Source organism: Hippopotamus amphibius, chromosome 2 (assembly GCF_030028045.1).
Source record: "Hippopotamus amphibius kiboko isolate mHipAmp2 chromosome 2, mHipAmp2.hap2, whole genome shotgun sequence".
Taxonomy (NCBI): domain Eukaryota; kingdom Metazoa; phylum Chordata; class Mammalia; order Artiodactyla; family Hippopotamidae; genus Hippopotamus; species Hippopotamus amphibius.
In genome coordinates, this window is record NC_080187.1 from 132,831,544 (window position 1) to 132,858,405 (window position 26,862).

Genomic DNA, 26,862 nt, shown 5'->3' on the forward strand with positions numbered 1-26,862 from the left:
TGCTTCTGTTCCTAAAATAATACAAACTCCATTTTTATTAATCTCTCAGGGTTGTCAAGCTTGGGAACTCTTATGTCAGTTACAGCTCTTGAACAATGAGCATTTAGTGTTACTCCAACCTAGAGGGACATGTCAGGCCTGAGACAATGGGGATTTTTGATAACTTCATCCTTGCAAGGAGCAAGAAAAGAAGCAAGAGAGCTTCAGGATTAGGGACAAAAGCCTTTCTAAACACCGTCTGACCAATTTCCTCACTCTCATCAAAACAAGAACAGGCTTGTGAGAAAGGGCCACAGAGGGGCTGAGGTTTTCTGAAAGGTGCTGAAGGGCCTCCCATGGATTATCCAGGGCTGACTCAGTTCCCAGTGGTGCCAGCAGTAGGCGTTAAGCAAGTCCTGTTCATGAGCAGCTCAAAGTCAGGTGGGTTTTGTCTAACTGGCTTACTTTGTGCCGCTTATTTGTACATGTATTTGGCCAAGCTGAGCTGCTTATCTGCAGAGCTGTTGATCTGATGACTTTTCTGCACCCTGAGTCCTCATCTGAATTCTCCTTTTCCCTTTCCCCCTCCCTATCCTCCATGCTCATCTCTCTCCTGCCTCACTTTGAATAGACAGCCCATCTAGTCCCCTGACACATAGATTTTGAACACCTTTTGGTGATCCTGCTTCCTAGTATTCTTTGAAACTGCAAAGCCCAAGGGAGATATCTAGAGTTCTGTTTATTTATTTATTTATTTTGCTTCCTACGATGGCAGAAGTAGTCAAAATCAGAGATTTCCCAAATTTCTGGACTTATGGAAGAAAAGATGTGGAAGAGAATCACCCCTTTGGCAGGTCTAAATCAGAAGATGCATGGGTGTCCAGAAATCTGCATTTTAACATGTATTTTAGGGGATTCTTATGCTAAACCAAGTTTGAGAAACAGCTTGAATTTTTGTTGGAGTGGTAAGAGTTGATAATAGTTATGTTTACCTCTTCAAGTACATTTGTGTTTTATCCTAACAGCCTCCATATTGCTGAATAGTCAGAAAGGAGGATGTGCTCCTTGACCTTGGGCAAATTCTTCACCCTTTCTGGGCCTTGGTACCCTCCCCTATAGAATGGGTAACCTGTTTCCATCATTGGTTCGATCCCTTCTGTGTCAGTTGGAAGCCTCCTGCCAGGAAATGAAGGGTAGCTCTGTTCCATGCACGCAGGATACATGGGAAGAGAAAGAAAATGAAGGTTATAGCCCTTTTACCTCTTTCCACAGTGCAAATATGGAAAGGTAAGCAGTCCTAAGAAAGAAAGGTGTTGTGAAAGAAAACAATAGTGGCCGGGTCCGTTTCTCCTCTCTGCTACAGTGCCCTTCCCTGGTCTACATCATCCTGCTGTATGTGTATTTTTATTTTTTTCCTTGTTCATTTATACACTCATTCAACAAACATTGTTTGAGAAAGTGGCGTTCTATTGACTCTCTCATTTGGCACGATCATGGACCCAGGCTTTGTGTTTTCCTGTTGTTAAACTTGATTTTCTCAGGCGAAAGAGCAATTGTTCTTGTTTTTCTGCTCCACATCTCACAAGGACAGACTGTTAAAATGCTCTCAGGCATTACTGCTCTGACCAGCCTTTGCTCCCCGGAGGGCTGAGGAACAGCTCTCCGGATGCCAGCAGTCCACATGACTTGGGGTGGCCTGAGCCCTTTGCTATCTGACCTGCCTCTCCCTGTCCAGCTGTAGCTTGCCCTGTGCCCAGGCGAAAAGTGGCCTGTGGACTCTGCCAGCTGGTTTGCTGCCCCTCAAGCCATTGAGTATAGTTGGGTGGCAAGAGTGAAGGCTAAGTCAAGGAAGCCTGGGTTTTGCATGAAATTCCAACATGAACTAGTTTTGAGAACTTTGCCAAATTTCCTTCCTAAGCGCTCTGAACCTTGGGTTCCTCACCCATGAAAAGACAACAGAATTGCCTTAAAGCTAAAATGAGATAAAACATGAAAAGCGTTTGTTCAAAAAATGGATTGATATTTGCTCATGAAGTCTCCTCCAGCTCCACGTCCTGAACTCTATCCTCACCCATCTAATTTCTACCCAACCTTCAAAGTTAGATTCTTCTGCCACTTTTACCACGAAATGTCCAGAATTACTTTCTCTCTCAGCTGGATTCTCTTACATTTTACCATGTATTTTAGGTATCTGTGTTGTCACATTCCCAACTAGAAAGTAAAAATCTTATTTATCCTTATTTTGCCCCAAAGCTGCCACAGTTGATTGCCCATGAGATATAGTACTCAAAAAACACCTGTAAATTGTCTTAGTGAGTGAATACACAATGGATTGTTACATAAATATGGCAGTAAGAGAAATTTCTACGTGTAAGGAGCTCAAAGGGGTATTTTAGCTGATGTATCTATCTGAAATAAAAGTTTTGAAAATGACCTTCCAGTAATATATTTGAGCACATATAACTGATAAGAAGTTCAGGATCTAAAATATATAAGGAATTCTATGACTCAGTGAGAAAAAAGAACTAATTATCAAAATGGGCAAAGAGTAGGAACAGGAGATGTCAGAGAAGATAAAAACCCAAATGGGCAATACATATATGAAACATTGTTGGACCTGATGAGTAATTATAAAAATGGAAATTAAAATAATGAGGGACCATTTCATAGAGTGGAAACTTTGGAAGTACTAAGCATTGGTGAGGCTGTAGGAAATGCAGAGTCTTAAAAAATACATGTTTTACCCCAATGTTCATAGAAGCAGTATTTACAGTAGCCAAGACATGGAAGCAATCTAAATGTCCATCAACAGATGAATGGATAAAGAAGATGTGATATATATAAATATAGATACACATATATGTGTGTAATGGAAAATTAGCCACAAAAAAGGAATGAAATAATGCCATTGCGGCAACATGGGATGGACCTAGAGATTATCATACTAAGTGAAATAAATCATACAGAGAAAGACAAATATCATATGATATCACTTATGTGGACTAAAAAAATGATACAAATGAAAGTATTTAGAAAACAGAAATAGACTCACAGACATAGAAAACAAACTATGATTACCAAAGGGGAAAAGGGGGAAGGGATAAATTAGGAGTTTGGGATTAAAATATACACACTACTATATATAAAATAGATAACCAACAAGGACCTACTGTATAGCACAGGGAACTCTACTCAATATCCTACAATAATCTATAATGGAAAAGAATCTAAAAAAGAATGTATATATATATATTCACACACATATATACATGTATATTCTTTTATATATTTAGTATAACTGAATCACGTTGCTGTACACCTGAAACTAATACAACACTATAAATCAACTATATTTCAATACATTTTTTAAGTGTATGTTTCACTTTGATAATGGCATATTCCTACAGTGAAATACAAACATGTGAAAACGTTGAACCTGCTCCACGTGTGTCACCAAGTGTAGATATTGAAAACAGAACAGACAATGATAAAGACTGACCAAGGCTGCTTTCATAGGTCCATAATAGTTTGACAGCATTTATCTATATCATCCACACACCCATCCACACCCACACAACCATTCCCTATCTGTTTTTTGGAGAGGGAGATGTAGTAAGGTTATGAAAATGTAGACAAGATAGTCACACAGCACTGGTGGCCCGGTCTCTTCCAGAATGGAGGGAGGGAGCAAGGTGTCAGGAGACCCACACCAGGATCTTTAACTTTATAGCAAAATAAGGGTGGGGAAAACCTGGGTGGTGACTGGGAGTGTTTTTATTTGATTCTTATGTTCTCAACTAGAAAGACTTAATGGTTTTAAAAATTAAATATAATGTAAAATTTTCATGACTGGGGGACAGAATGGGGGAATTACTCAATGGAAATTCAGGTTGCCAAAGACCAACCTGCCCCAAGGATTGGCTGAATCCCAGATGTTTATTTCCAGAATGTTCCACCTTGTTGCTCATTCAAAAAGAATGAGCAAGGGTTTTGTTGGCTTATACAAAACCATACCTAAAGTGATTCTGAAAAATCCAGATACATTATTAAAAACATCATTTGAAAAGTTTCAACTTTTGCTGCAGAATTACTTTCTCCTGTAAGGTGACCACTGTGTTATTTTTTCCTTCTTTTCTAACCAGGGCTGATAGCATATCAACTGCTGATAATTCAGTGCTGAGAGTTGAGTCTTCTATAGAAATGAAAACAAAACAAAACAAAACAAAAACCACAAAACAAAACAAAAAACCTCTCCCTGAGGTCCCACCAACACCTTCTTCTGTCTGAGCGGCACTGCTGAGGGAGCTTGGTAGAAGTTGGCCACCAGACTCCTAAATGGTGGCTACACTGGCCACCCCAGAACTGCTGTAGGGGAGGAAAAGAGGGTTCATTTTGGAATTACAGGGTAGGGGGTGCAGTTCAAGAAGGGGCAGAGGAGGAGTCTAGATGTTCAGTCTCCCCGGAATCAAACATCTCATCACTGAAGCGAATGAATGACATAACTTTTCTGGATTCACCCACCATTTATTGAACATCATTTTGGCTTCATATCTTATGGGATCTATGTTTTGCAGATGTTACCCTGTTATTTCTCTAAACAACCACTGGGATTGTATTATGATTTCCTTGTCTTCACATGCCCAAGGTTGTATACTTGTGGAGCCAGGAGCTAAAGCCCAGTCTCTGATTAAAGTTTAGTGTTACCTCTCTCTTAGATGATTCTCTGACTTGATCTGTTTTTCTCTCTTGAAGAACAATCTCTTATCTCTCTTTCCAGGAGGTGTTCTTCAGTCACCTGTTTCAAGGATAGCATCACACTTTTTCCTACAATATCCCACCTGATAACCTCACTGGACTCAAAGATGAAGAGAACCTCTTTCCTTAACTTCACAAACATTTGTAACCTACCCTAAGTGAGAGTCGAAGTTTATGTTATCCTCAGTGAATGTTTATTCAAGGGCGAACAAGAGAAAGCCTTTAGAAGATAACTTTTAAAGAATAACAAGTTTATGTTTCTTCAAAATATGTGACAACTTATTATGGGGTGCAAAATAGTTTGTGATCTTTCCCAGGGGTCTGAGATAAAATACTTCTTTTTAATGATTTCTTTCATTGTCTTTTTATTCGCAGCTGAGTAGCTCAGAGAGATTCTTCTCTCAGACTCATGTCTCTGAGTTGCCCCTCTCGAAGGCATTAGTCCTCAGAGTTGAGATTGGCCATGTCCACTCACAGAGTCCTTCTGTGTCTTGTGGGGCTGGATTCGCAGGGAGCAAGTTGAGGGTTTCCTGTTTCTTGCATTGTTTAAGGAGTTCACGGGATTTGATGGGAGTTCATGGAACTTGGGGTTCCAAGTTTTTGGAAACTACCTGAAAATCCTCCAGGAGCCCTCTTTACCTGTTTTGCGGATGAGAAGTTCCTGCCCGATCATGCTTTTAAAGGAGAAATCCAGGGACGGCTTGAGGGAATCACACGGATAGAGAAAGTTGAAGGTATTTCTCAGCGTGGCCTTGCTTATCTCAACTCTAGTTCAGTATCTACCCCCACCCCCAGATCTGATGTCTCACATTGCCTTCTGTGCTGTAAAACCCAAATGAGAATCTTTTAAATTATTCTGTTGCCTAGAAAAGAGAAATATTATCCCTGGTGACAAAATCATCAAATTTTATTATGTGCCAGCCAGTGCTATATATTTCAGAGTTTTGCTTTAAAGGATATCATTTAGAAAAATGGGACAGCTTTTCATGGGCTTGGAAGTTTCTATTGTCAAAACATATTACCAGGGAAGTACAATACATTGTAAAATTATAAGGAACTGCGATTCAGCCCTATTTTGACTTTATTTATAAAAAACAAATTAATAGCGAATGAATAAAAGTTTTAAATCATTTTCTGGGTAATAATACTAAACAAAACAACTAATAAAACAGCCGCATTCAAACAGCTGTTGAAGAAACTCCAATGATATTTCATCCGTTGTCAAACTTGGCATTTGGGCAGAATAAAGACCAAAGTAAATAATTATTGATTCATGGGAGAACACTGAAAATTCCTCCTTTATAAGTAGAATAAGCAAATAAACCATGATTTATAAAGACCCTGGCTAACTAAATCAGCTAATGGGTCTATTCAAAAAATTCTTATCATGTAAACTGTGAACTGATGATTATAATTGAAAATTACCAGTTTCTCTATGAATTTAATATACATATAGTTAACCACCTGCTTGACTGTTGTACAGAGCCATTTAAACGTGCAAATGGATGTACAAATGTTTGAAGGCTTTTGAACCAAACGCATTAATTGCCAGTGTGTGTTAAGGGAAACAGGGAGAATGGATGCTTATCTCCCTCTGTAATAAATGTAAAAATTCCCTGTGCTTCAGAGCACAAATGGAGGCCTTTTGTATGAGAAGCTCATTGGAGAGACTGAGGCCCTCAACCCCAACCAAATAGGTGAAAAAGAGACAGGGAAAAAGTTACATCTGCGAAATTTATTACAAGTGCCACATTCCTATCATGGTTCTGTCCAAGCTGGGAACTGGAGGCTTCCCAATGAGCCCAGATGAGTGGGCAGTGAGGACCGAGATGAAGTGTAAAGCAAGCCCAAGGGCACGTCAGTGTCCTGTTCCCTCCTGTTGACACCCCTCGGCAAGTGACCCTGTGCTTTCCCTTAGTGGCCTGGGGACCCCTGGACCTGCCCTCACCAGACAGTCACCCACGTATTCAGAAACCCTTCCTCCTCCAAAAGACACATCAGTCCTCTGTCCCCTGCTTACCTGTGGGCTCTGGGTGTTTCAGATAGATGCATTCACAAAAGAACCTAAGACAGGTCTGCTGTGTCCCTCTGATCCGTCTCTCATTGAAAGGGGCCATTGGCTGTCTGTGGCTCTGGGGCAGGTGACACGTCTGGGGGCTGTGTGTTAGGTCCCTCCTGCAGCCATGCCCCGGCTCACCCTGCTTTTCTGTGACTCTCTGCCCATCGTGGTGCAGAGGGAGGGACCCAGCTGGACACTGAGCTGGAGCTCACCGATGAACGCAGATGCCTGGGAGATGGTTGGGGAACTTCTGGGGGCAGAGAAAGACTCATCTGTGGATGAGAGGGCACCAGGGAAGAGAGATTTGGCCCAATGTCAGAGCTCTAATCTTCAGAGGAGGGCGAGACTGTGAGGCGTACAGGTCTCCTGACTGTGCAGCAGCCTGGTCCGAAGATTGCACATCAGCGTGTTACAGAGAGGGAAATAGCCAATCACAAACTAAAACGGCAGCTTTGATGGAAACTTAGCCATAGCTTGGGGCCCAAGAATCTGTTTTGGGGGGGTGGCTTCTTACAAAACAAACCACCAAATAACAGAAATAGTTCTTCTCCACTTGGTAAAAATCAACCTCAGTCTGGGTCTGTGAAGCCTTCAGAGCTTCACAGGTGACACCAGCCTCGTGGGAATGGACTTGCTCACGGGGACTTTGGGGGATTCCTGAGAGTAGGAGAGAGAGCAAGAAGCTAAGGTTTTTGAAGAGCAAGTTGGGGTAAGAGTCAGTGGCATGGGAATATTATTTTTAGTGAGACATAGTTCTCCTTTACAGGCTGATGGGACATGGGAACACCCAGGTAAGGTGAAACATGAATAAGGCATTACGTTTGGACATTTTCTTCAGAGCCAGCTGGTCAAACCCCAGGATACCCTACTCACTGCTGTACCTCACCTCTGCTCTGACCTGTTTAATCAGTGCCCCCTGAGCCCAGCACTCAGCTTCACGCTCCAGGCTAGTTTCTGGATGGTCTTTGGACAGTCTCACAACATCAACTCCAATCTCAAAAGATAATGACTTTTCACCATGAAGATATTAAAAAGACTGTACCACAGGCTCTGAAAGCAAGTTCCAGAGAGGCATTCCAGACGTCCTGTGAGCAAAATTGTGTCTTGACACTTAGTGATTCATTTATCCTATGTAACAGCTTCCTATGCAATCCCAGCAAGTACCCAGCACAGTAACTACACAGTTAACAAGAAGGCCCAGCTTCCTAGAGACTCTCATACAGAGTGAAATAAGTCAGAAAGAGAAAAACAAATACCATAGGCTAACACATATATATGGAATCTAGAAAAATGGTACTGATGAACCTAGTGGCAGAGCAGGAGTAAAGAGGCAGATGTAGAGAATGGACTAGAGAACACAGGGAGGATGGGGAGGGTGGGACGTAGTGAGAGAATAGCATTGACAGATATACACTACCAAATGTAAAATAGATAGCTCCTGGGAAGCTGTGGCATAACACAGGGAGATAAGCTCTGTCCTTTGTGACGACCTAGAGGGCTGGGATAGGGTGGGTGGGAGAGAGGCTCTAGAGGGAGGGGATATGGAGATATATGTATAAATACAGCTGATTCACTTTGTTGTACAGCAGAAACTAGCACAACACTGTAAAGCAACTATATGCCAATAAAGATGTATTAAAAAAGAAAAAAAAGAAGGCCCAGATTGCCCCAGACCCAGGTCGCTGTGGGGAGAGCTGCAAGAGAAAGAAAGGGACCACCCAGCCCTTGGAAAATCAGGCCCTCCTTTCTTTGAAGAGAGAGAGAGAGAGAAATGAGAGGACAGCCTGAGGGGCACCACTGTGGCCTCTGACCATGTGGATCTGTGCACAGAGCTCAAAGCCTGGGAAGAAGTGGCTTGCGGAGGTGTGACCTATGGTCCAGAGCCAGGCCCTGGTCCCTGGGAGCCCAGAGGTTGGCTTTGGTCTGGCTGGGGCCCCACAGCAGAAAGGAGAAGGAGATGGGGGAGGTGGAGTCTGGACCAGCTGTTGGGCTGGCCTCCATGGGGGTCCTGGTCCAAATCCCAGTGGCTTAAGGGCCCTGAGCTGCTTTGTCCTTGTCCACCTGGGGAAGACAGTCTGCTGCATGGGGGCTGTTGGGTGACAGTAGGAGGGTTTTGGTGCTGGAGGCGCAGAGACATTGACAATGACGCCGTGAAGATCTGCGATGGCGTGTCCAGGTGTGTGTGTGGGGGGGTCCCTCGATAGTGGGGCAGGGCTACAGTGACCAACTGTGCCTGTTTGTCTAGGGGTCCTGGGATGTGGGGAAAGTCCTGGGCAAACAGGACACGTTGGTCCCCCTGGGCTAGGACCAGCAATCACTGGGCAGGGCATCGAGGCTCTGGCTAGGTGGGAGGAGAGGCTCCGAGGTAAAACCTTCCTTCATAAAAATCCAGTGCTAACCCCAAACCCAAATCCAAACCCAAAGCCAGCCACCAAAAGAGACAATTTGCTCTTAGTGAACTTATCTGATACAGGGAGCCCTCATTTCTGCTGATGGCAGCCACTTCTGATTTATTCCTTGGTGTAAGAAATTTCTTGTACATTCCTCTCTCTGTTGGTGTTGGATCCTGGTGTTGGGATTGAGGTTCTGGGTCTCAGCTCCGTGGGCTGCTGCCTGGGAGCCAGGGCTCCCTCCCAGCACATGTCCAGTCCCACGTGTGAGTTACATAGTCAGCAAGAGGCAATGGCTGAGCCAGGTGGGTGAGCTGGGCTCAGAGCAGACTTGGGGCCCTGAGACACAGCCCGGCTCCCAGTGTCTGCCTGCTGAGGGACAGTTTATCTTGGAACCAGCCAGGCTAAGACTGAAGGGTCAAACACCTGGTATCTATGACTGGGAGAGGCTGGAAAAAGAAGGTTAACATGCAGGGTGCCCGGCTACCACCAACTCAGTTCTCCTGTGTAAGATTTCTGTATTGCGATCAGAAGCAAAGCTGAGGCCATCAGAAATCCCTCTGTTCCATGCAGAAACCGTTTAAAACATCTTCCGATTGGCAGCAGGGATTATTCTTGTTTTATTTCTGGGAGGACAATTCTGGAGCTGGTTGTTTTAAAATGGTTTCAAGTGCAATGCGATTAATTTTCTTAAAAACATCACAGATCAGATGTTGTCAGCTGAGATCCTGCCACACTGTTGGTGTTTGTAGCCCTACGTGTTTCAGATAAGTTATCTTTTGACATCGTTCAGGAGGTTTTTTGTTATGTCAGATAAGAGAAAAGCAGGTGTTTGTTTCCCTTAGTACCTAGGGTTCTGCATTCATCTAAAAGGGCCAGATGTTGCATTGAGGATGGAATAATAAACACTGAGACTTGCTTTTAAATCCACCTCTGAGGAAGTATGTTCTCTTGAGATTTACAAGGCATGTTTGAGTTCATCCCCTCCTAAAGAAGATAAACTAGAGACTTTTGCTTGTTATTATACGCCTCCAAATATACACACACATGTAATTACATTTTAATTTAGGCAAGAGAAAAAAATTGTAAAAGTGCTTAGGTTCCTAAGTTGTTTTTCCATAATCTCAGCTCTCTTGAAACTATTACAATTGATCTTCTGTGAGCTCTCAGTGAATATTCAGTGTTGCTTCTTACGTGTTCCCACATGGGCTCCTGGATCCTTCTGAATTATGCCAGGGACTATTATGGTTCAATATTAGGGTTTTGCTTTCAACTTCCTGAACTGTAGTGACTCAGCGTGTGGATGAGGTATGGAATTGTTTAGTTGAAAGCTTCCTTGACCCTTATCTGTTTACTGCCCACCAGTATATCAGCTACCAAAAATAAGGCTCACCCTTTGTCTTCTACTACTGGGATACTTGGTGATGATGATGTGCCCTCTCTTGAAGTTCCCAGATATATACACAATATCATTTTTGATACTTATCTTGCTTGTAGAGGGAAATTTTCAGGCAAGAAACTGTGTGTGTGTACCATATTTTGAAGTAGGCTAATTAACTACAGACCATAAACCTTTATACTTTATGTGAATCAACTCAATAAACTCGTCCAGTCAAGACCGAATATTTGCAACGAATGCTAGTATAAATAAGCTATCATATACCGAATGCCTATCACATGGACTCGGATTCTGGCATTTAAAAGATAAGATAAAAAAAAAAATGGGCATCTTTATATTTTGATAAGGAGTTTCTATATGTAAAGTTAGCATTTTGTTTTGGAACACTTTATATCCTTTAGTCATTAAATAGATATGGGGCTGGGGTCCCAGTGGGGAAATGGCTTTAGTACCAGGAAGTAATTTTTCAAAGAAAATGTCTTCCCCTAGACAGTACAAGACTAGTAGAGAGGTATGAGGGAAATACTATTAAATGAGTAAACTGAGGGCAGCAGATGCCCTTGTGTTCTTTGCATTTGTTTTCACGGACTTCATGGACTTTGGCAAGCTAAAAATGAGCCCCTACGTTTGTGGAGAACTGCATGTGTATATTTTCTACAGACAAGCTAGTTCTGAAATGTAAAAACAAAATATTTACAAAGGTATCATGTGCACATACGCGTTATATATTTTCTTTGCAAATTGCAAGATGACATCTTAAGTAACAGCCAATTTGTTTCTTTTGAAATGTTGCAGCTGAAACACAAGGAAAAAACTCTCGGCCTATACGACTTGCATGGATCTTAAGGGTGCTATGCTGAGTGAAGAAGGCAATTGCAAAAGGTACACACCTAATGGTCCCATTGATCTAAGCAATCTCAAAACGACAAGAGTACAGAGATGGAGAACAGTTCCCTCAGGGGTTAGGGAAGGGGAGGGTGTGATTGCCTAAGGGTAGCCCAAGGGAGGTTCTTTGTGGTGATGGAACAGTTCTTTATGTTGATTGTGGTGGTGACAGTGAACCTAGACATCTGATAAAATGTCGTAGGATTATACACAAAAACATGCCCGAGAACAATGAGTGCATTCAAAAACTGGTGCAATCCAAAGAAGGCCTGAACTCTAGTTAATCCTTAATTACTGTGTCAGTGTCAATTTTCTGATACTGATGATGTGTTACAGTTATGCTTGGGGGAGCCTGGGTGATGGGTACACAGGATTTTCTCTGTGCTGTTAATGCAAGTTTTTGTGATCCTATAATTATTTCAAATTATAAAGTTAGAAACAAATGCCTCTGCTGAAGAAAGGATTCTAGCTACCAATCAAACATACTTATGAACCAATTTAGGAGGCAGGGCTTTTAGATATAAATGCTGAAGACTCTTGATTTAGGCTATGCTTAGTAGTATCCAGGTCTGTAAGTCTTAAACTGTGTAATTTAAAGCAATTACTGTTTCCATAACTTCTATTAAAGTTGTAGAATGAGGAAATTTTAGTGAGCAGGAATCTTACAGAAAATGTAGGCTAAATTTTCAGGTTACACCTCTGGGTTTTGGGATCCCCATTTATAATATAAGGGCTATGTCCTAGACTGCAATGTCCTGTCTAGTTCTAAATTTTGTAACCCACAACTTTACAATATAAACTACAGAAACTTTAATGGTGATCTTATAAATTTTGCCTTGATATTTGCTGCAGGAGACAAATACTTCCATTTATGTTGACTGCAAATGTGGATGCAGAAAAGACTGACTTTATTATTTAACATCAAATCACACATTATAGACACTTGGAGAGGAAATTACCTGAGTTAATTTTTACCGCTTAGCTAAGGTTTACAGTTTTCCACGACAGAGGGTCAAGGCAGTTTGCCTGAGAAGACATATTGTTACATATTCCCTGCACAAAAATATGACTTTTGTCCATTTGAGTATGTGCGTGGAAAGGGGAGGCTTACTTAGAGGTGTTTCCTGGTATGAATCCTCTGACTGCCCACCAGACCTGCCAACTCAATCCTGGAAAGATTCTAAAAATTTTAAAGAAGTAGTCACGGTCATTTGAGATAAACAGAGGTAATGCTCTCTCAATGACCAATACAGCTTAAGCTTCATCACTCATCTCAACTACTCTTTTTCATGGAATGCTAAAAACTGATTACCTTTGGGGCAATGGAGGCCATCATAAAAATAGGCTCAGAATCCACCAGGGCTGTGCCTGGCCTGATGACACAGCACACAGGTACAAGAAGATTTAAAAGCCGTCAACACTTTGCCTCGTGGTATTGATTTCCCTTCAGTCTATAACAACTTAAGTCACAGTCTCACAAAAATAAGACAAAAACAAAGCTAGCAACTCACAGCATTAGTGTAATCGTTTTATTAACAAAAAGGAACCCATGGGGTTCAGACAAGAGTACAAAATACAATCTTTATTTTTTTTCCTGTGGGTTAAACTGTTACATTTTTATAATAAAAATAAAAGGCTTTCATAGTTAACTTATCAAAAACATAACCCCTGCCTATTGAGTTTCTTATTGTGCAAAACAAAAACATGAAAGTAAAGTTCTGCCCATGGAAGAATTTTGTGTGCCAAAAGATGCACATTCTCAATTTCAAAATTTTTGCATCAAAAAGAAAATTCTAAGGCCACGGTTTATTTGCAAACTAAACAAGAGGAGAATAAACAAGCAAATAGCAGCTAAATTTTTATCTTCATTCCCAGGTATTCTCTATTCCAATGTAGAATCTTCTATATTGGTCAAATAATTTCTTAATTATAAAAAGGTATGCAGTTTCAACCTACTGCTTAAGGTCAGATATACCAATATCAATTCAATAAGGCAAATCATACCTTTTCGCTATTCTCTTAAGTGCTACAAAATCAGCTTTGTTTTAACTTGGTGGGTGCACTTCATGATTTCTTTAAAAAAGGTGACAGAACAATCCTAGTGAAGGATCCCAGTAAGCAGTTGCTTCTCTACTTGCAGCCAGATAATTAAACTTTTCCTTCCTCCGTACCATTTTGTTTTCTTTCTTTCACTTTGTTTTGGCATCGTGGAGATGGACAATATCTTGGCAAAACATGTAAACTACAACTCAGAGGTCAAGAAATAGCTGAAACTGTTTAGGCAGCACACAGCTACAAACACACGAAAACAAAGTAAAATAAAAGATCACCACAAAACCAAAGCAGGGAAAAAGATCTGTGACAATTTCAGTACCACAATTACTGGTAAAACAGTTTGCACTGTGATTTTCAACAGTGGCTTACGATGAAAGGACAGCTTAAGATGCTTACGTGATTACAGAGAAGAGAGGTATGCCCAGAAGGGTGAAAAGAGTATATTTACCTAATGTTTGTATAAAAATCCCTGATCAAATGTCCAACTAATTTTTACATACAAAATTTAACCTTAGAACTTTTCTATTTCTAACTGAATATACTGATTGAAAGAAAAGCTAATCGTTTGGTTCAATGAAATACAGTATTTCACATGGGAAGCACCAGGGTTTCCAGATCAAACCCTCAGGACATGGAGAAAACCAAAGTACTGGGCTGGTGCAAACTCGCTATCATGATGGGAATCCCTACCTCCCTTCTACTTAGTGTCCAGAAATGCCCTCAGCTCACAAAGCCAACAGATTAAAGTAAAAACAAGTGAACATGTGACTGTGACTAGGAGGGTAGAGGGGGACAGTAAAAAAACACTGCTCAGTCTTTTAGCAGCAACACAATCTTGTTGGTCTGAATATCCTGAGGTTAAAGGATAATAAAATATTGCACCAAAACAATAAAAAAAAAATCACAGTTTAAACAGAATTACTAAAGAACTGGAATAACATTGTACAACACAGTACCTGTCATCAGTAGACTTAAGTCTCTTGACAGAAATTAAGTTTACAACTTTTAAAAAAATTGGTAATTCTGCCTTCTTGATTTTGAATTTATTTTTGAAATACCCTTTGGTATACACATACTAACTTTCATCTAATGCTAACCTTATAGATTTTGCCCTTAGTCCAGTTTCAGGTTCAGGGATAAGAGAGATGAGATTGCTACTGCAAATGGGCAGGAACTCCAAAGACGATTTCTCAGGCCTGGAGTTTCAAAATGTATCTGACTTTGATAACCCCACTAGAGGTAGGTTAAAAAGGCCTTTTTCTCCCCGTCTGCAGTTATCAAGGCATCCTAAGGATGCAAGCTTTTTTAATTCCTTCTTTTTTTAATCCCTTCTTTCTTTTCTAATATGCTTCTAGGTAAATAAGACATGAGGAAAATCAAATATGTGCCCTGCTAAAGTACTTAAAGGGGGTAAAAAGTGCAACCTTCAACAAAATGTGTTTTCATATTGAAATACACCTTTCCCCTTTCAACTGACAAGTCTTTCCAGGAACTCTTTCCTGGTTTCATAACACTGTATTGCCAATTTATAAACTATTTCTTAAACTACCATTAACAGAGTGAAAACTGTATTACTTCATTAGGACCTCATAAGACCCATGACCTTTGAAAAGGATTCTTTTAAGGACTTCAGTCCTATGGAATATGGTAAGAAATCATGAAGACCCTGACACCGGAGGGTCTTGCTTCGTGTTTAGAGTGGGCCCCCTTCCTGTTCATGCGCGTCCTTGAGCTGCTACATTCCCCAAAACCAAGTCTCCTCCCAATGCGTCCATACCATCTTAAAGCTGAGGATACATCTGTTCCACTTCGAGAAACCTTTGCAAAGATATGCTCGCATAGTGTTTCCACTATTTACAGGCACCCTTCTCTTGGGTCTGCACAGGCACTCCTTCACTTACTCTATCACCATCAGGACTTCCATTACATTCTGCGACTTTTCACATCTTCATCCCATGATTCAAACGGGACACAAGACCACATCACAACCTTCCGTGACAATCCTGTTGGCCCACTGGAAAGTTTACGCATTCTTTAATTTCTATCACCTTCAGTCTTGATGTTCATTTATGTTCTTAAGCTAATCTTCCCTCCTTCTTCCCCAAAAAGGCAGGGGGAAAGAACCAACATTCTGATTGGATGATGGACACAGTGATTTCTGAAATATGTTCAGAGAATGAAGGAAACAGGCTGGGTCTCTTCCACGTCACTAGGATGTGGATCAACCTGCAAAAACGAGCAGACCAAGATTACTACTGCAGCATTCTTTAATGTGATTCTAGTATCTATTTCTAATTATATGACGGTCATAAGCCAAGCTGCTTAAAGCCTATTATTAACAAGTCCCAGCAGGCCATGTAAGTACTCTGTATTCCGTGGCCTTAAAGGCAATCCATGGTACTCTACGTGCAAGCTAGAAAGTACCAAGAAAACACTGCAAAATGTGGTAAGTGGATCAGAGCTGTCTATCGTCATCATAAAAATTTCTTTATATGTATCCTCTAATTGGGACCCAACAACAGACACAAAGGATTATTTACAGACAGCACAACACAAGTCTAATTTTCTTTTGCTTTGTTTACCTCTGAATAAAGAGGCGGAGGCTGAAATCTGAATTCCTGAATGCAGGCAAACATAGGACAGCACGACTCCCCCTCACAGTTAGGGGGTTGAGGGTAAGGAGGAACGTGTCTAGAGAATTCTTCCTCTGACACCACGTCTGCATAATTTGGTGGTGCTGAAACAAAAAAAGGAGTTGGAACTAAGAAATCCAGGCAAAAACTGATTACATTAATCTCTTCTGAACTCTTACAAAAACAAGAAATTTAGCTTAATTCGTAGACAAAACATTGGTCTCTCCCCCTCTAATCAGGAAGTTTTGGGCCCATTACAACAGAAAATAGTAGATTCTGCTTTTGTTAAAGTACTACTAACATTCATTATATTCTACTCTTTTTGAGACGTGTGTCATACTCTAGGTAAAAAAAAAAAATCACTGAAATGTGGCTACAGAAAATACATACATAAGACACTATACTCTTATTCTGATTATTTTTCATTATTTTACTATTATAAACAGGAGTCAGAGGATGTAGACTGTATTTCTGGATCCGCCATTAGGAGCTTTACGTCTTGGATAAGCTCAACTCTCAAAGTCCCTTCCAGGAATACTGCTGTATGATTTTCAGTAATAAGAAGAGTGAGGACAGCTGCAGTGGCAGTAGTAACTACAACCTGCACACTTCCTATCTCACGCATCCCTGTTCTTAGGCACTCTATGGGTAAAACTCCGCTCTGGAAGGACCTCAAAACATCTTACCTTCAGGCTGTTCTGGCAGAGTCAGAGTCAGCCAGCTCATGTCCATAAGCAGCTGGCTGGCAATGCTCGAGTTCCTGCTGCCAAAACCGCTGTATGGAACCGTGCCAATCACTAAGGGCAGCTCGAGCATCAACTTTTTAGCACCAGGAATGTGAATATACACCTAATATGCCAAAAAACAAAACAACAGAGAGAGAGGGAGAGGGAGAGAGAGAAAGGCACAAATGTAAGTTACACCTCACAGTAAATAGCCCAATTATTTTTTCATAGAAAAAAAAAACGCTTTTGTTGTCTGCTACCACCCCCAACACAACTGCAAATTGTCCTGACTGAATATAATGAAGAACCAACCAAATGAAGAGCCCACAAAATACAGTGAACGCTCTGTGATGGGGAACTGTGGCCTTAACACACGTCACTGTGAGTGAGTACAGCTTACACAGAACCACAGAAAGTTATGTACACGTCTTCAATATAACAAGCAGCCCTTACTGCACCTTCGTTCTTCCGTGTTATTTAATTAAATCCCTCAGGGGGATAGTTTTTGATTAAAAAACAAAGGCCAATCTTCATATTTTCCACAATTTGTTGTAATGCTGACATAAAATGACATTTTCCTGGGTACGAAAGGTACATCTTCGCAGTAACAGGGCAGCAGGTATGGCTCCACGCTACGTCTGTGCTCACAGCTAAGGAGTAGTCCACTCGGATGATGCAGCAGTCCAGGATGGACGGCGTCACAGGCGGGATCTTGAGGGTCTTCCCGTTCCAGGTGTCGGTGCTCCCGGAGGCGATGTGGTTCCCGCGCACGTTGGCCACCATGAGCCGCACCGTCTTTGTTTTCCCGCTGGCCAGGTACGTCTGCGTCTGGAAAATGGCAGCTTTGGGAACAATCAGACGAGAGGAACAATTCTCTATTTCTGCATAGATTGGAATAGCTTCTCCTAAAAAGAAAACAAAAACACCTTCAGAGAATCTTCAGGAAGTTCTCACCACAATGCAACAGAGCTGTTACCAACGGAAGCTGCAATGTGGCAACGTTACTTGAAGGGGCTGAGAAGTCTCATGGAAAACTTACATTGCAAATCTGAGTCAGAGAAATGAAAATTATTGTGGTAGACATTGTTTTCTAATTATTGCATGATTCAGTTTTCTAATGTAGCAATATTAGGCTACCAATTCTAAAGATCTATAAATAACCAGTATCTACAAAGGTTAAGATAAGACATAAAACGATTCAGTACTGCATTAAGTACAGAAGGTCACCGACAAACTCATTAAAATCTGCCCAACAGGAGCACAAAGTCTTCTCATTTTAGGAACTGATAAATACAAATGAAGCAATGGATGGAGTAGGCAAGTTTTACACCCACATTATACACCTACCATCATAACCATTCCATACCACATTCATTTCTAACAGGCCGGAACCCTGGAGTGGGGGCCAAATCCACTGGACGGAATTGGGCCCTTCACAGTTCTGACATCAATCTGACTGTTAAGAGTGTCAACGTTCTACATTCTAGCCCTGCGCGTATATATGAATTCCCAGCAAAGAGCCAGAATGCCTAGCAGTATTTTCATACGACAATAGCTCTCTTCTGAGCAGCACTGCTTGGAATATTTTTCTGCAACATTAAAGTAAAATGCTGGCGTCTTCCCACTCTGCTGGTTTTAGTCTTTGTTACGAAAGTACCAGGACTGAAGTCAGAAATACCAGGATTATTGGGATCCAGTCATCTACTTACAAATATTTAGACATCAATTATTTACACTAGAACCAGAAAACTGTATTATTCGTGTTTTAAAAGAGTATAACTTCATAAATTATAAAACACATTATTAAAAATCACTTACAATTAGCTAATAAAATGAATGAATCTTGCATGTGGACTTTTAAATGGTCTGCTTACCGTTACAATATCCCTTTCTTTCAATTTTGGCACTCAGCGAGACTGGACCAGAAGTGAAAAACCAACAGCCAACCATTTTCTCTTGAGTTTTCAATACAGGGGTCTTGAAAAGTTCAAATAATAAAATCATTTTAATTAAACCGGTCTAGAAAACTCATAGAACTTAAACGTTATGTCATTTTTTATTAAACAATTATAAAGAAATGTCTTCCAAAAACCAACTACTCAACCTTTCCTATCTTCCTGTGACATATTAGGTAAAATACTTAAAGACAACGCATTAAAAAATCATTCCTTTTTCAGGAAAACTAAGGTGAATTTTCAGATTCAAATTGGGGTGACATCATTCTATTTTATCCTGTATTTTCACTGTGTTCCCGGGAGATGATATACCATCCTTTAAAAAAACAATCAAAAACTGTAGTAGTACCTATTAATACAACAGAAATACTTTTTTTCTTTTTTAAGATTTTATGTGGAAAAAAAAAAAAGACTTTACCTGTAGATCAGGAAAAGGAGAAATGGTACAAAAATCAATAAGCAGAATGTTCTATTTGTCTTGGCATTTAAAACGTGGAATAAGCAAACAGCCTTTTTTCCTTACTTCAAAATGCATTATTAGGCAGAAATTTCAAGTGTCCTTAACTTAGAATGATTTTGGGGTTTTGTGTAACGGTAGTGTAATAACACACTCAGTGTAATGGATCTAAAAGGTTATCGAACTCACCACCCTACTTTCTATTCTACAGTACCAAGAGAAATGACATAAGGTTTAAAATGCTCAGATTACAAGATGCAAAACCCAAAAGTTCAGTGTAAAACCCAAAGTTGAAATATTTTTCTCAATTATAAAAGGACAATAAAGGATAAACAGTATCCCTTTTTTTGCCAAAAAATAAAATATCTTTAAATTACTTGCCACAGTGGCCCCATAAATAGTTTAAAATTAGTTAGGCATCAAATTCTAAGCAGTTTTTAAAAACACAAGGCAGTTATTAGCATCATCAATTTTCAAAATAGGTGTTGAGCAGGTGATAAGTCACAGCTATAAAAGCTCGGTCAGCTGGGTCTGGCTATTTTATGATTTTGACCACAAGGGACCATGCAACTAGGGCGTATCTGTTACATTTTCATGATCTAAAGGTGAACATCAGAGTAAATTCTATTTCATTTTTGTATGAAAATAGAGTTAAACAACTTTTAACTCCTTTTTTTTTCTTTCCTGATCTTTAAAAACATGGGCTAGAAAGAGAAACCTCCAATACTAAAAATATATCTTTGTAACATCAGGATCATGATGGAAAGTTTAAATTATGAAGTAAAAAAAATCATTCATTCATATTTAAATGAGGAACCATTAGGTCCTAGTAGCTATCGTGAAAGGAAAAGGTATAATTTTATATTATTTTGATAATATGGGTTTAGATAAAAGAATCTAGCTCATTAGCTCCCATCTTGCCTATTCTGTTGTTACTTATAGCCTAATCTTTCTTATCAGCCTACAGTATTTCTGGTGATTATTAGAAGTTCAATGCTTTAATGTGGCCAAATCTGTCATAAGGAAATGATAAGTGAAAGGATCTCCAGAGCAGCTGCATGCACTTACTTAATGTTAGAAAATGACATGCAAAATGCAAGGAGACACAGCATAATGGCCTGAGCTTCAATAACAGGCTGAGCGTGATTAATACTCTTCCATAATTACTGTTCCTCAACCTGCTATTAGGGAAGAGTTTAGAATACCACAGTCCTGTGCATGTGGCTGCTCTGGGAAAAGTAACTACTCTGTGTATGTGTGTATTATTATTATTAAGCCTTATTAATGCATTTCAAGCCCATGTAACTTTTTGGCAAAAGCAGCCCTGAACAACAGGAAGACAATCAATAGTATTAACACACACAATTTGTAATTTGCCTAACTTAGCATCACATATTTATAGTGAATGCCTATGGGTTATAAGATTATATCAGAAAGTGACAGGACAGGCTGCCACTAGACTTGCTAAATGCAGCGACCACGGCTGAAAGGAAGGAGGACGGCAGGAAGGAGGAACAGGGAAAGGAGGAAGAAGAACTTACTAGTAATGCTGGTGTGTTGACATCGATGTGACTGACGACCTGGAGTTCCCGCTTAACGCTCTGATCAGGTGCCTGGGGTCTTTCCAAAACCGCTCTCACACAGTACTGAATACTTCCATATTTCCCAGTGAATGAGGTTACCAAAGGTCTGAAATAAACCAAAGAGGTGACTTTTTAAGTTTAGTTTTCAGTTTAACAAAACTGGGAAAAGCCCTTAAAGTGTTGGTTTTGTTCAAAAAAAAAAACAAAAAAAAAGTGAGTAGGGTGAGGTCTACTTAGGGGTTATTCAGGATAAACATGCACCCCTAAGTGTTATAAGGTACTCGGTGCCCATACAATTGGATAGACATGATGCAGGGAAAGGAAATCCCCAAAGTTATATAGTTTCACTTACTCAGATGGAAGCTGAAAGCTAAATGGAAATTCATGTTTTCCAGGCTGTAGTAAGAGGATGCCTTCACCTAAAAGAGAGCATATGTTTTATTTTCATTAAGGTTCGTATCAGATTAAGAATTTGCACAATGTAAATCATAGTTTTTTTAAAAGGAGGTTTTCCTGGGTATAACACTAAATATACTTCAAAAAGTACATTAAACTGAGATTCAGAGAATTAAATTTTGAATCAATTTTTTACCAAGTTTAATCAATTTCAAACCACACATATACATATATACGTATGTGTATATATATATATATCTTCTATCTGCAAATAGACCAGTTACACAATTACCATAAAGTACCAGAGCTCCCATATACATATATGAGTACACAACCATATACACATACATACCCATATACACATAAACATTTATTTGCCCCACTTGTATACTAGCATGAGTATACTAACGTTAGTATATTAAACTAACATGAGGTACCAATATTAAACTGGACCTAAAACTAGTTAGAAAATAGTAGATATATTTATTTTGGGTATAACACAAAAATCAGACTATATATTCTGTGGGCAGAGATGGAAAAGGAGGTGAAAAATTTACTTGGAATATTATGACTATTGAGTACAATACTAAATAGCCAAACCAACAGGACAAGGTACGAAGCATGAGTCACTACTGATTAATAGGGAATGTTGTTTAACTTGGGATATAGAGTGGGCTTGGCCAAGCATGGCCACAACTCCTCCTCCTGCTCTGGGGTCAGCCAGCCCCATCTGATTTCAAGCAGAGGCTTACCCCTGATTGTGAGAAGGCCAGGAGGCAGAATGTGAATAGACTGAGCAAGGCCAGAGGCACTGCTGGAGCTCTGATAAAGGCAGAAACTGTATCCTTCACATCCAAAGCCAACACCAGGGCTATCAGTGTTGGTTGGGTGGCTCCATAGAGATATTTATAAATGGTCCCTTCACTTTATGTGCATAGATTCAAGTTTAGAACTAAACTCCCTTATCAAGGTTGGGAAGATTAAGACGGAGAAAGTGCAGCACAGACTGAGCACTTTCTCTGAGATTTGCCTGGTCAGTAGATACTAAAATGGAGATTTCTACCATAACCATTCATTAAAAAAATTTTAAAGGCCAGAAATGACTAGTGAAATGGGATAGTTTTTCACTTAAATACTAGAGTTCTAAGACTGTCATCAATTCAGTGAACATTTCAACCTTGTACCTTTAGAAAACAGGAATGCGTTATTTGCCCGTTAAGTCTCCTGAATCTTCCATTTTCAATGTGTAATAATTAGGGAAAAAAATAAAAACCTTAAAAGTATTTGCCACTTAAGGTCACTCAAATAGAAATACTCAACAGGTGGGTTACTTGGAGGCAAAGTGCATAAGTCATAGGGATGTGAGATCGTGTTAAATGACAATGACAGAGTGAGTCCCAGCTCAGGTGTGTCCAGAGCTGCCCTATAAGCCCCAGCAGTGCCACAGCCCTGGAAGGCAGGGACGCCTCTCCATTTTATAGCTATTAAGCACTAGGCTCAAGGAATCCCAATACTCCTCAGAGCTGGGCTAAAGTTCTAATTTGTAATCATTAGATTATTGAACATGACAAAGTACTTCCAATGTTTAAAAATGTGGATTTATGTTCAAAATTTATAGTGCTTAAATGTCAGGCACAAAGCTGGTACAAAATGGATACAAAGCTAAATAACTTCAATCCCCAAATAAACCTTGGGAGGAAAGGAGGCTATAGACACTTGTACACAAGCAATGACCCCAGCATGCTGGAGTCCATGGAGGTGGGGAGGGGCGGCAGCATCTTGAGGACCACCTCTGCAGTTGATGTAAGGGTTGGCATGGAGACAAGTGAGAAGGGGTTTAGATGAAGGGAAGGGCATGAGGTAGGCCATGACAGGCAAGTGTGAAGAACACAGCTGTGCAGGACATGGCAAAAGGATGAGAGAGAGAGAGATGAAGTTCCTTCTTCAGAGAAAAAACAAATCAACATAGGAACTAGAACATTTAAAATAAGATTTTCAATTACCTCAAAACATAAACAAGAAAAAAACTTCGAGAAAGTTGATAAACGTGGGTTATAGTATTTGGAATGAAATCTTTGCTTGCTTTCTTTTTCTTGTTTATTTATTAACTTTTAATTAAGAAGGTCCACAAGCTAAACCATGTGCCCATTTCTGCTCCTGCTCTCATAGTTTATTACCTTCGTCTTATGCAATGAGAACTACAATGTCACGAGATGTTTCATTTGCTAACGGTCCTTCGGCCCAAACTCATAATTCAGGGCACTGCTGAGCAGTGGGAACAAGAAGCCCATCACAGAGGCAGAGACTGCAGCTCAGGAAGGATGAGGAATGCACACAAGGTCATACTCCTGGTGTGCGACCAAGATGTGAAATCAACTCTCTGATGTGTCTTCTCTATCATTATTATCGAAAAAAAAATATGAAGAAAATCAATCACCATGATAGCAAGTAATTAGATTAAAAATGCCAAAAAATTATCCAGTTGGTTTTCTGAAAACAGATCCCATAGCCACGCTTCCTGAAGATCTGGATTTTTAAAAATCTCTTCAGGTGACTGAGATTCAGCTATGTTTTGGAATAAAATGAACCTAAGAATCTACAACTATGTAAAGTTGCTAACCTCTTCCAAACTACAGATATTAGGAGTGATTTTTTTTTTCTCAATGAAAGCAACTAAAACAGACTATGATTATACTTTTTGCCAATGTTTGTTACAGTATGTTCTACAACAAGTTAAGATTTTCAGGTTGTCTAGGGTTAGCTATTCTATTCTGTCAGAATGACAAAACAAAATCTGACGTGTGAATCAAAACACTATTTGATAGCCCAGATTCTACCAAAGCGTTTTTTTACTGCAAATCCCAGGTCCAACCGCTATTAACCTCACATCTATTTAGTCAGTAGTTATGGGCAGAGAGAGTCCAAAGTCCTGGACAAAAAACAATTTACTTTCCTCTTCCATTGCCCTTGACTCCAGTCAGCCATCTTGAAAATCTGCACTGTCTGCTACCTTTGGGGGAGGCGTGTGTGGTTGATTCCGGAAACCGTACTGATGAAAGGGCATTGATGAAAGGGCATAAGGCCAGTAAGAACAGTCACCTAATACATTGCATTCGTTAATCCAAAAGAGGGCTTTGGTTCACACATGTTTCCTCACCGCAGTTTTTGGGATTACTCGGTTCTCACATACCTTGACGTTTTAACTATGAACAGTCTACTTCTCCACAGCAGGGCAAAGCAAAACTGCACTTACTACTACTGATTTTTGTATAACACATGCCAGGGGTTAAACACTGATACACTGTATTTTACTCTTCAAGGGCCGAGAGTCTATACCATTATTTAGAGTCTATACCATTATTTCATTTTACAGACAAATGCTGAACTGATGAGGCATAAAAGTAAAAGAGTTTAAAGTAGCTTCTACCAACTGAAAAAAGACTAAGACACTGTTTCTAGTATTTTATGGGAATCTATTTTTGCACACAATATTAATGGAATACCCATGTAGTGAGTTTTCACATGGGCACTTCCGGAAAAGCCTACACTACTAACTGGACTTCCTGAGAAGGGTCATCATTCCTGCAGAAACTCTTACAGTGCCCAGACCCCACTGTCACTAAAGGTCCATGGGGGTGGGGTAGGGGAGGCAGGAAGGGGATGCAAAAGAAACAAAAAGAAGCCAAGAATAAATACAAAGAATGTAAGATACAGGCAGAATTCTTAAGTTACCCTGCTACCCAAAAGAGGGAAACCAAGTATGATGATCAAGTCAAAAATCACTTCCTTTGAACTCCTAATGCTCAGGAACTACTTCCCTCCTCCTAAGACTGAGCTTTTTGCTAACTCATCATAAACGACGAACCAGCACCTAGAGATGGAGGGACAAGGCGAGACCCATTATACACTGGGCAGCCCAGGATGGAACCTCATAAACTCTGGTTCCGCCCTCCACTCCTTAGACCACAAGGCACTGGACTTAGCTCCCCAGATCCTTGGATCCTGACTGCTCATCACAGGTTCCCATAGCAACGGCTCACTCCCAGAGCTGTTCTAGATGGCCCTGAGACCCTGCTGCTGGACAGACCCCGGCGAGCCAGGGGCGGGGCGCCAGGTGGAGGTGCTCACCATCTCCGCGGTGCTGTGAGGTGGGGGGGCGCAGGCATTGTTGCCCGCCTGTCAAGGCGACCAAACGGAGGCTCCGGCCACGCGTGGGCGGACCCCACCCCCGGAAACCCTCCCCCGCCACCCAGCCGGTGGGCATCCGTCGGCGCGCCCCCTCCCGGTGCCTTCAGCCCCTCTCCCGGGCCGCGGCCCGCGCTCACCGGCCGGGGGCTCGCGCAGGCTCAGGCGCACGTTCAAGTACTCCACCTCCGAGGCGGCGGCCGGGGCAGCGACGCCGGCGCTCGGGCCCCAGGCGGCGGTGGCGCGGCCCTGGGCCTCCAGGCGCAGCGCGCGCAGGGTCACCGGCTCGGCAGCCTCCAGCAGCACATGCCCAGCCACAGTCTCGCCGCTCGAGTAGCAGCTCTTGCGCTCATCCTCGAACACCAGACCCAGGCTCTTCACGCGGCCCTCGGAGCCCACCACCGCCGCGGACCCCGCCTCGCCGCCCATCCTACCGGGCGACGCGGCCGCACCAAGGAGGTCGGCAGCGGCCTGGGGCCGGGGTCGCGAGCAGAGCGGCGCCGCTGTCAAGGGCGCCAGCCGCACGCCGAGGGCCACCGCGGCCGCGGTGCAGTGCCCGGTACAACCCCGGCGCGCCGTAGGGCCTGTCGCTTTAACAAACCCAGCTGGGAATGGAAAGGGGCCGGGACAGCCCACCCCCGGCGCGCACCCATAGGCTGGCTGTGAGCCCCGCGGCGTTCCGATTGGTTGTAAGTGGCTACTGAGTCATTTCATTGGCGCCCCCACGCACGGGCTGGCGCAGCATGGCAGTGCGTGATCAGGGAGTGGTGACCAATCAGGGTACGCAGGTGTGCACGTGCACAGGCCGCTTATTGGCTGGGGCAAGGCACAGTCGTGGGGCACTGACCAATAGTGAGGCGATGCGCCCATGTGGACAGATAGTGGGAAACAATATTAGTCAGGGAGGGGGCGGAACCCGGAATCTCCGGCTCGTGGAGTGTCAGCCGTTCCTATGGTTACAAACGGAGGCGGGGTGTCTAGCAGCTTGGGGGCTGCGGGAGACACGGGGGTTCACTGTAGAAAGTGAGGTTGTGGCTGCAACTAGTTTCTGTTATTTAAAAGGATGCCCTGGAAAAAGGAACTCAACAGAATTTCCTTGTGAGATGTGGGGGCCAACCACTTCGTAATTTTAGTGGACAACTTGGCATCTGCTAACCTCGAAGTTCGTGAGCCAGGCCTCTCCCGGGTTTCATAATTCCCAGCCGAAGAAGGAGCCGCAGATGGGGAGAATGAAGGCTGTGGTTCTCAACCTGGAATGACCCTAAGGAGTTCTGCTGCCCTGCTTGTCTTGCAGCCTCTTTAAACTGAGAATGGCTGGAACGGTCATTCTTCCTGCCCTAAATGAGGTCATCAGTCTGGTTGTTTCTAAACAGCATCTGCCAAAAGGATTTCATGACCCCAGTGTC

The 26,862-nt window shown here is 41.7% G+C and overlaps 1 protein-coding gene across 2 annotated transcripts; it reads right to left on the minus strand.

Moving 5' to 3' along the window:
- Positions 1–12,974: 12,974 nt before the first annotated feature.
- ARRDC4 (arrestin domain containing 4) lies at positions 12,975–26,037 on the minus strand. 2 transcript variants are annotated; one of them, XM_057723967.1, is made up of 8 exons: positions 25,891–26,037; positions 21,228–21,294; positions 20,834–20,981; positions 18,755–18,857; positions 17,529–17,785; positions 16,842–17,004; positions 16,105–16,259; positions 12,975–15,748 (listed from the first exon to the last, which is right to left on the minus strand). In XM_057723967.1, exons 4-8 carry the CDS (start codon positions 18,828–18,830, stop codon positions 15,692–15,694), a joined length of 708 nt encoding a protein of 235 aa, XP_057579950.1. In that variant the 5' UTR covers positions 18,831–18,857; positions 20,834–20,981; positions 21,228–21,294; positions 25,891–26,037; the 3' UTR covers positions 12,975–15,691. The 2 variants fall into 2 exon arrangements, with proteins under 2 accessions (XP_057579950.1, XP_057579949.1); XM_057723966.1 differs by having other exon boundaries at positions 25,597–26,037.
- Between the last annotated feature and the right edge of the window lie 825 nt (positions 26,038–26,862).

Excerpts from the sequence above, each read along its gene's own strand:
- ARRDC4 (XM_057723966.1), bottom strand. The coding sequence starts at position 25,885 with ATGGGCGGCGAGGCGGGGTCCGCGGCGGTGGTGGGCTCCGAGGGCCGC. Across the intron at positions 20,982-21,227 it reads AGCTTTCAGCTTCCATCTGA|ACCTTTGGTAACCTCATTCA; the intron begins GTAAGTGAAACT and ends GGTTTATTTCAG. Across the intron at positions 15,749-16,104 it reads CTCCGCCTCTTTATTCAGAG|GTTGATCCACATCCTAGTGA; the intron begins GTAAACAAAGCA and ends TCGTTTTTGCAG.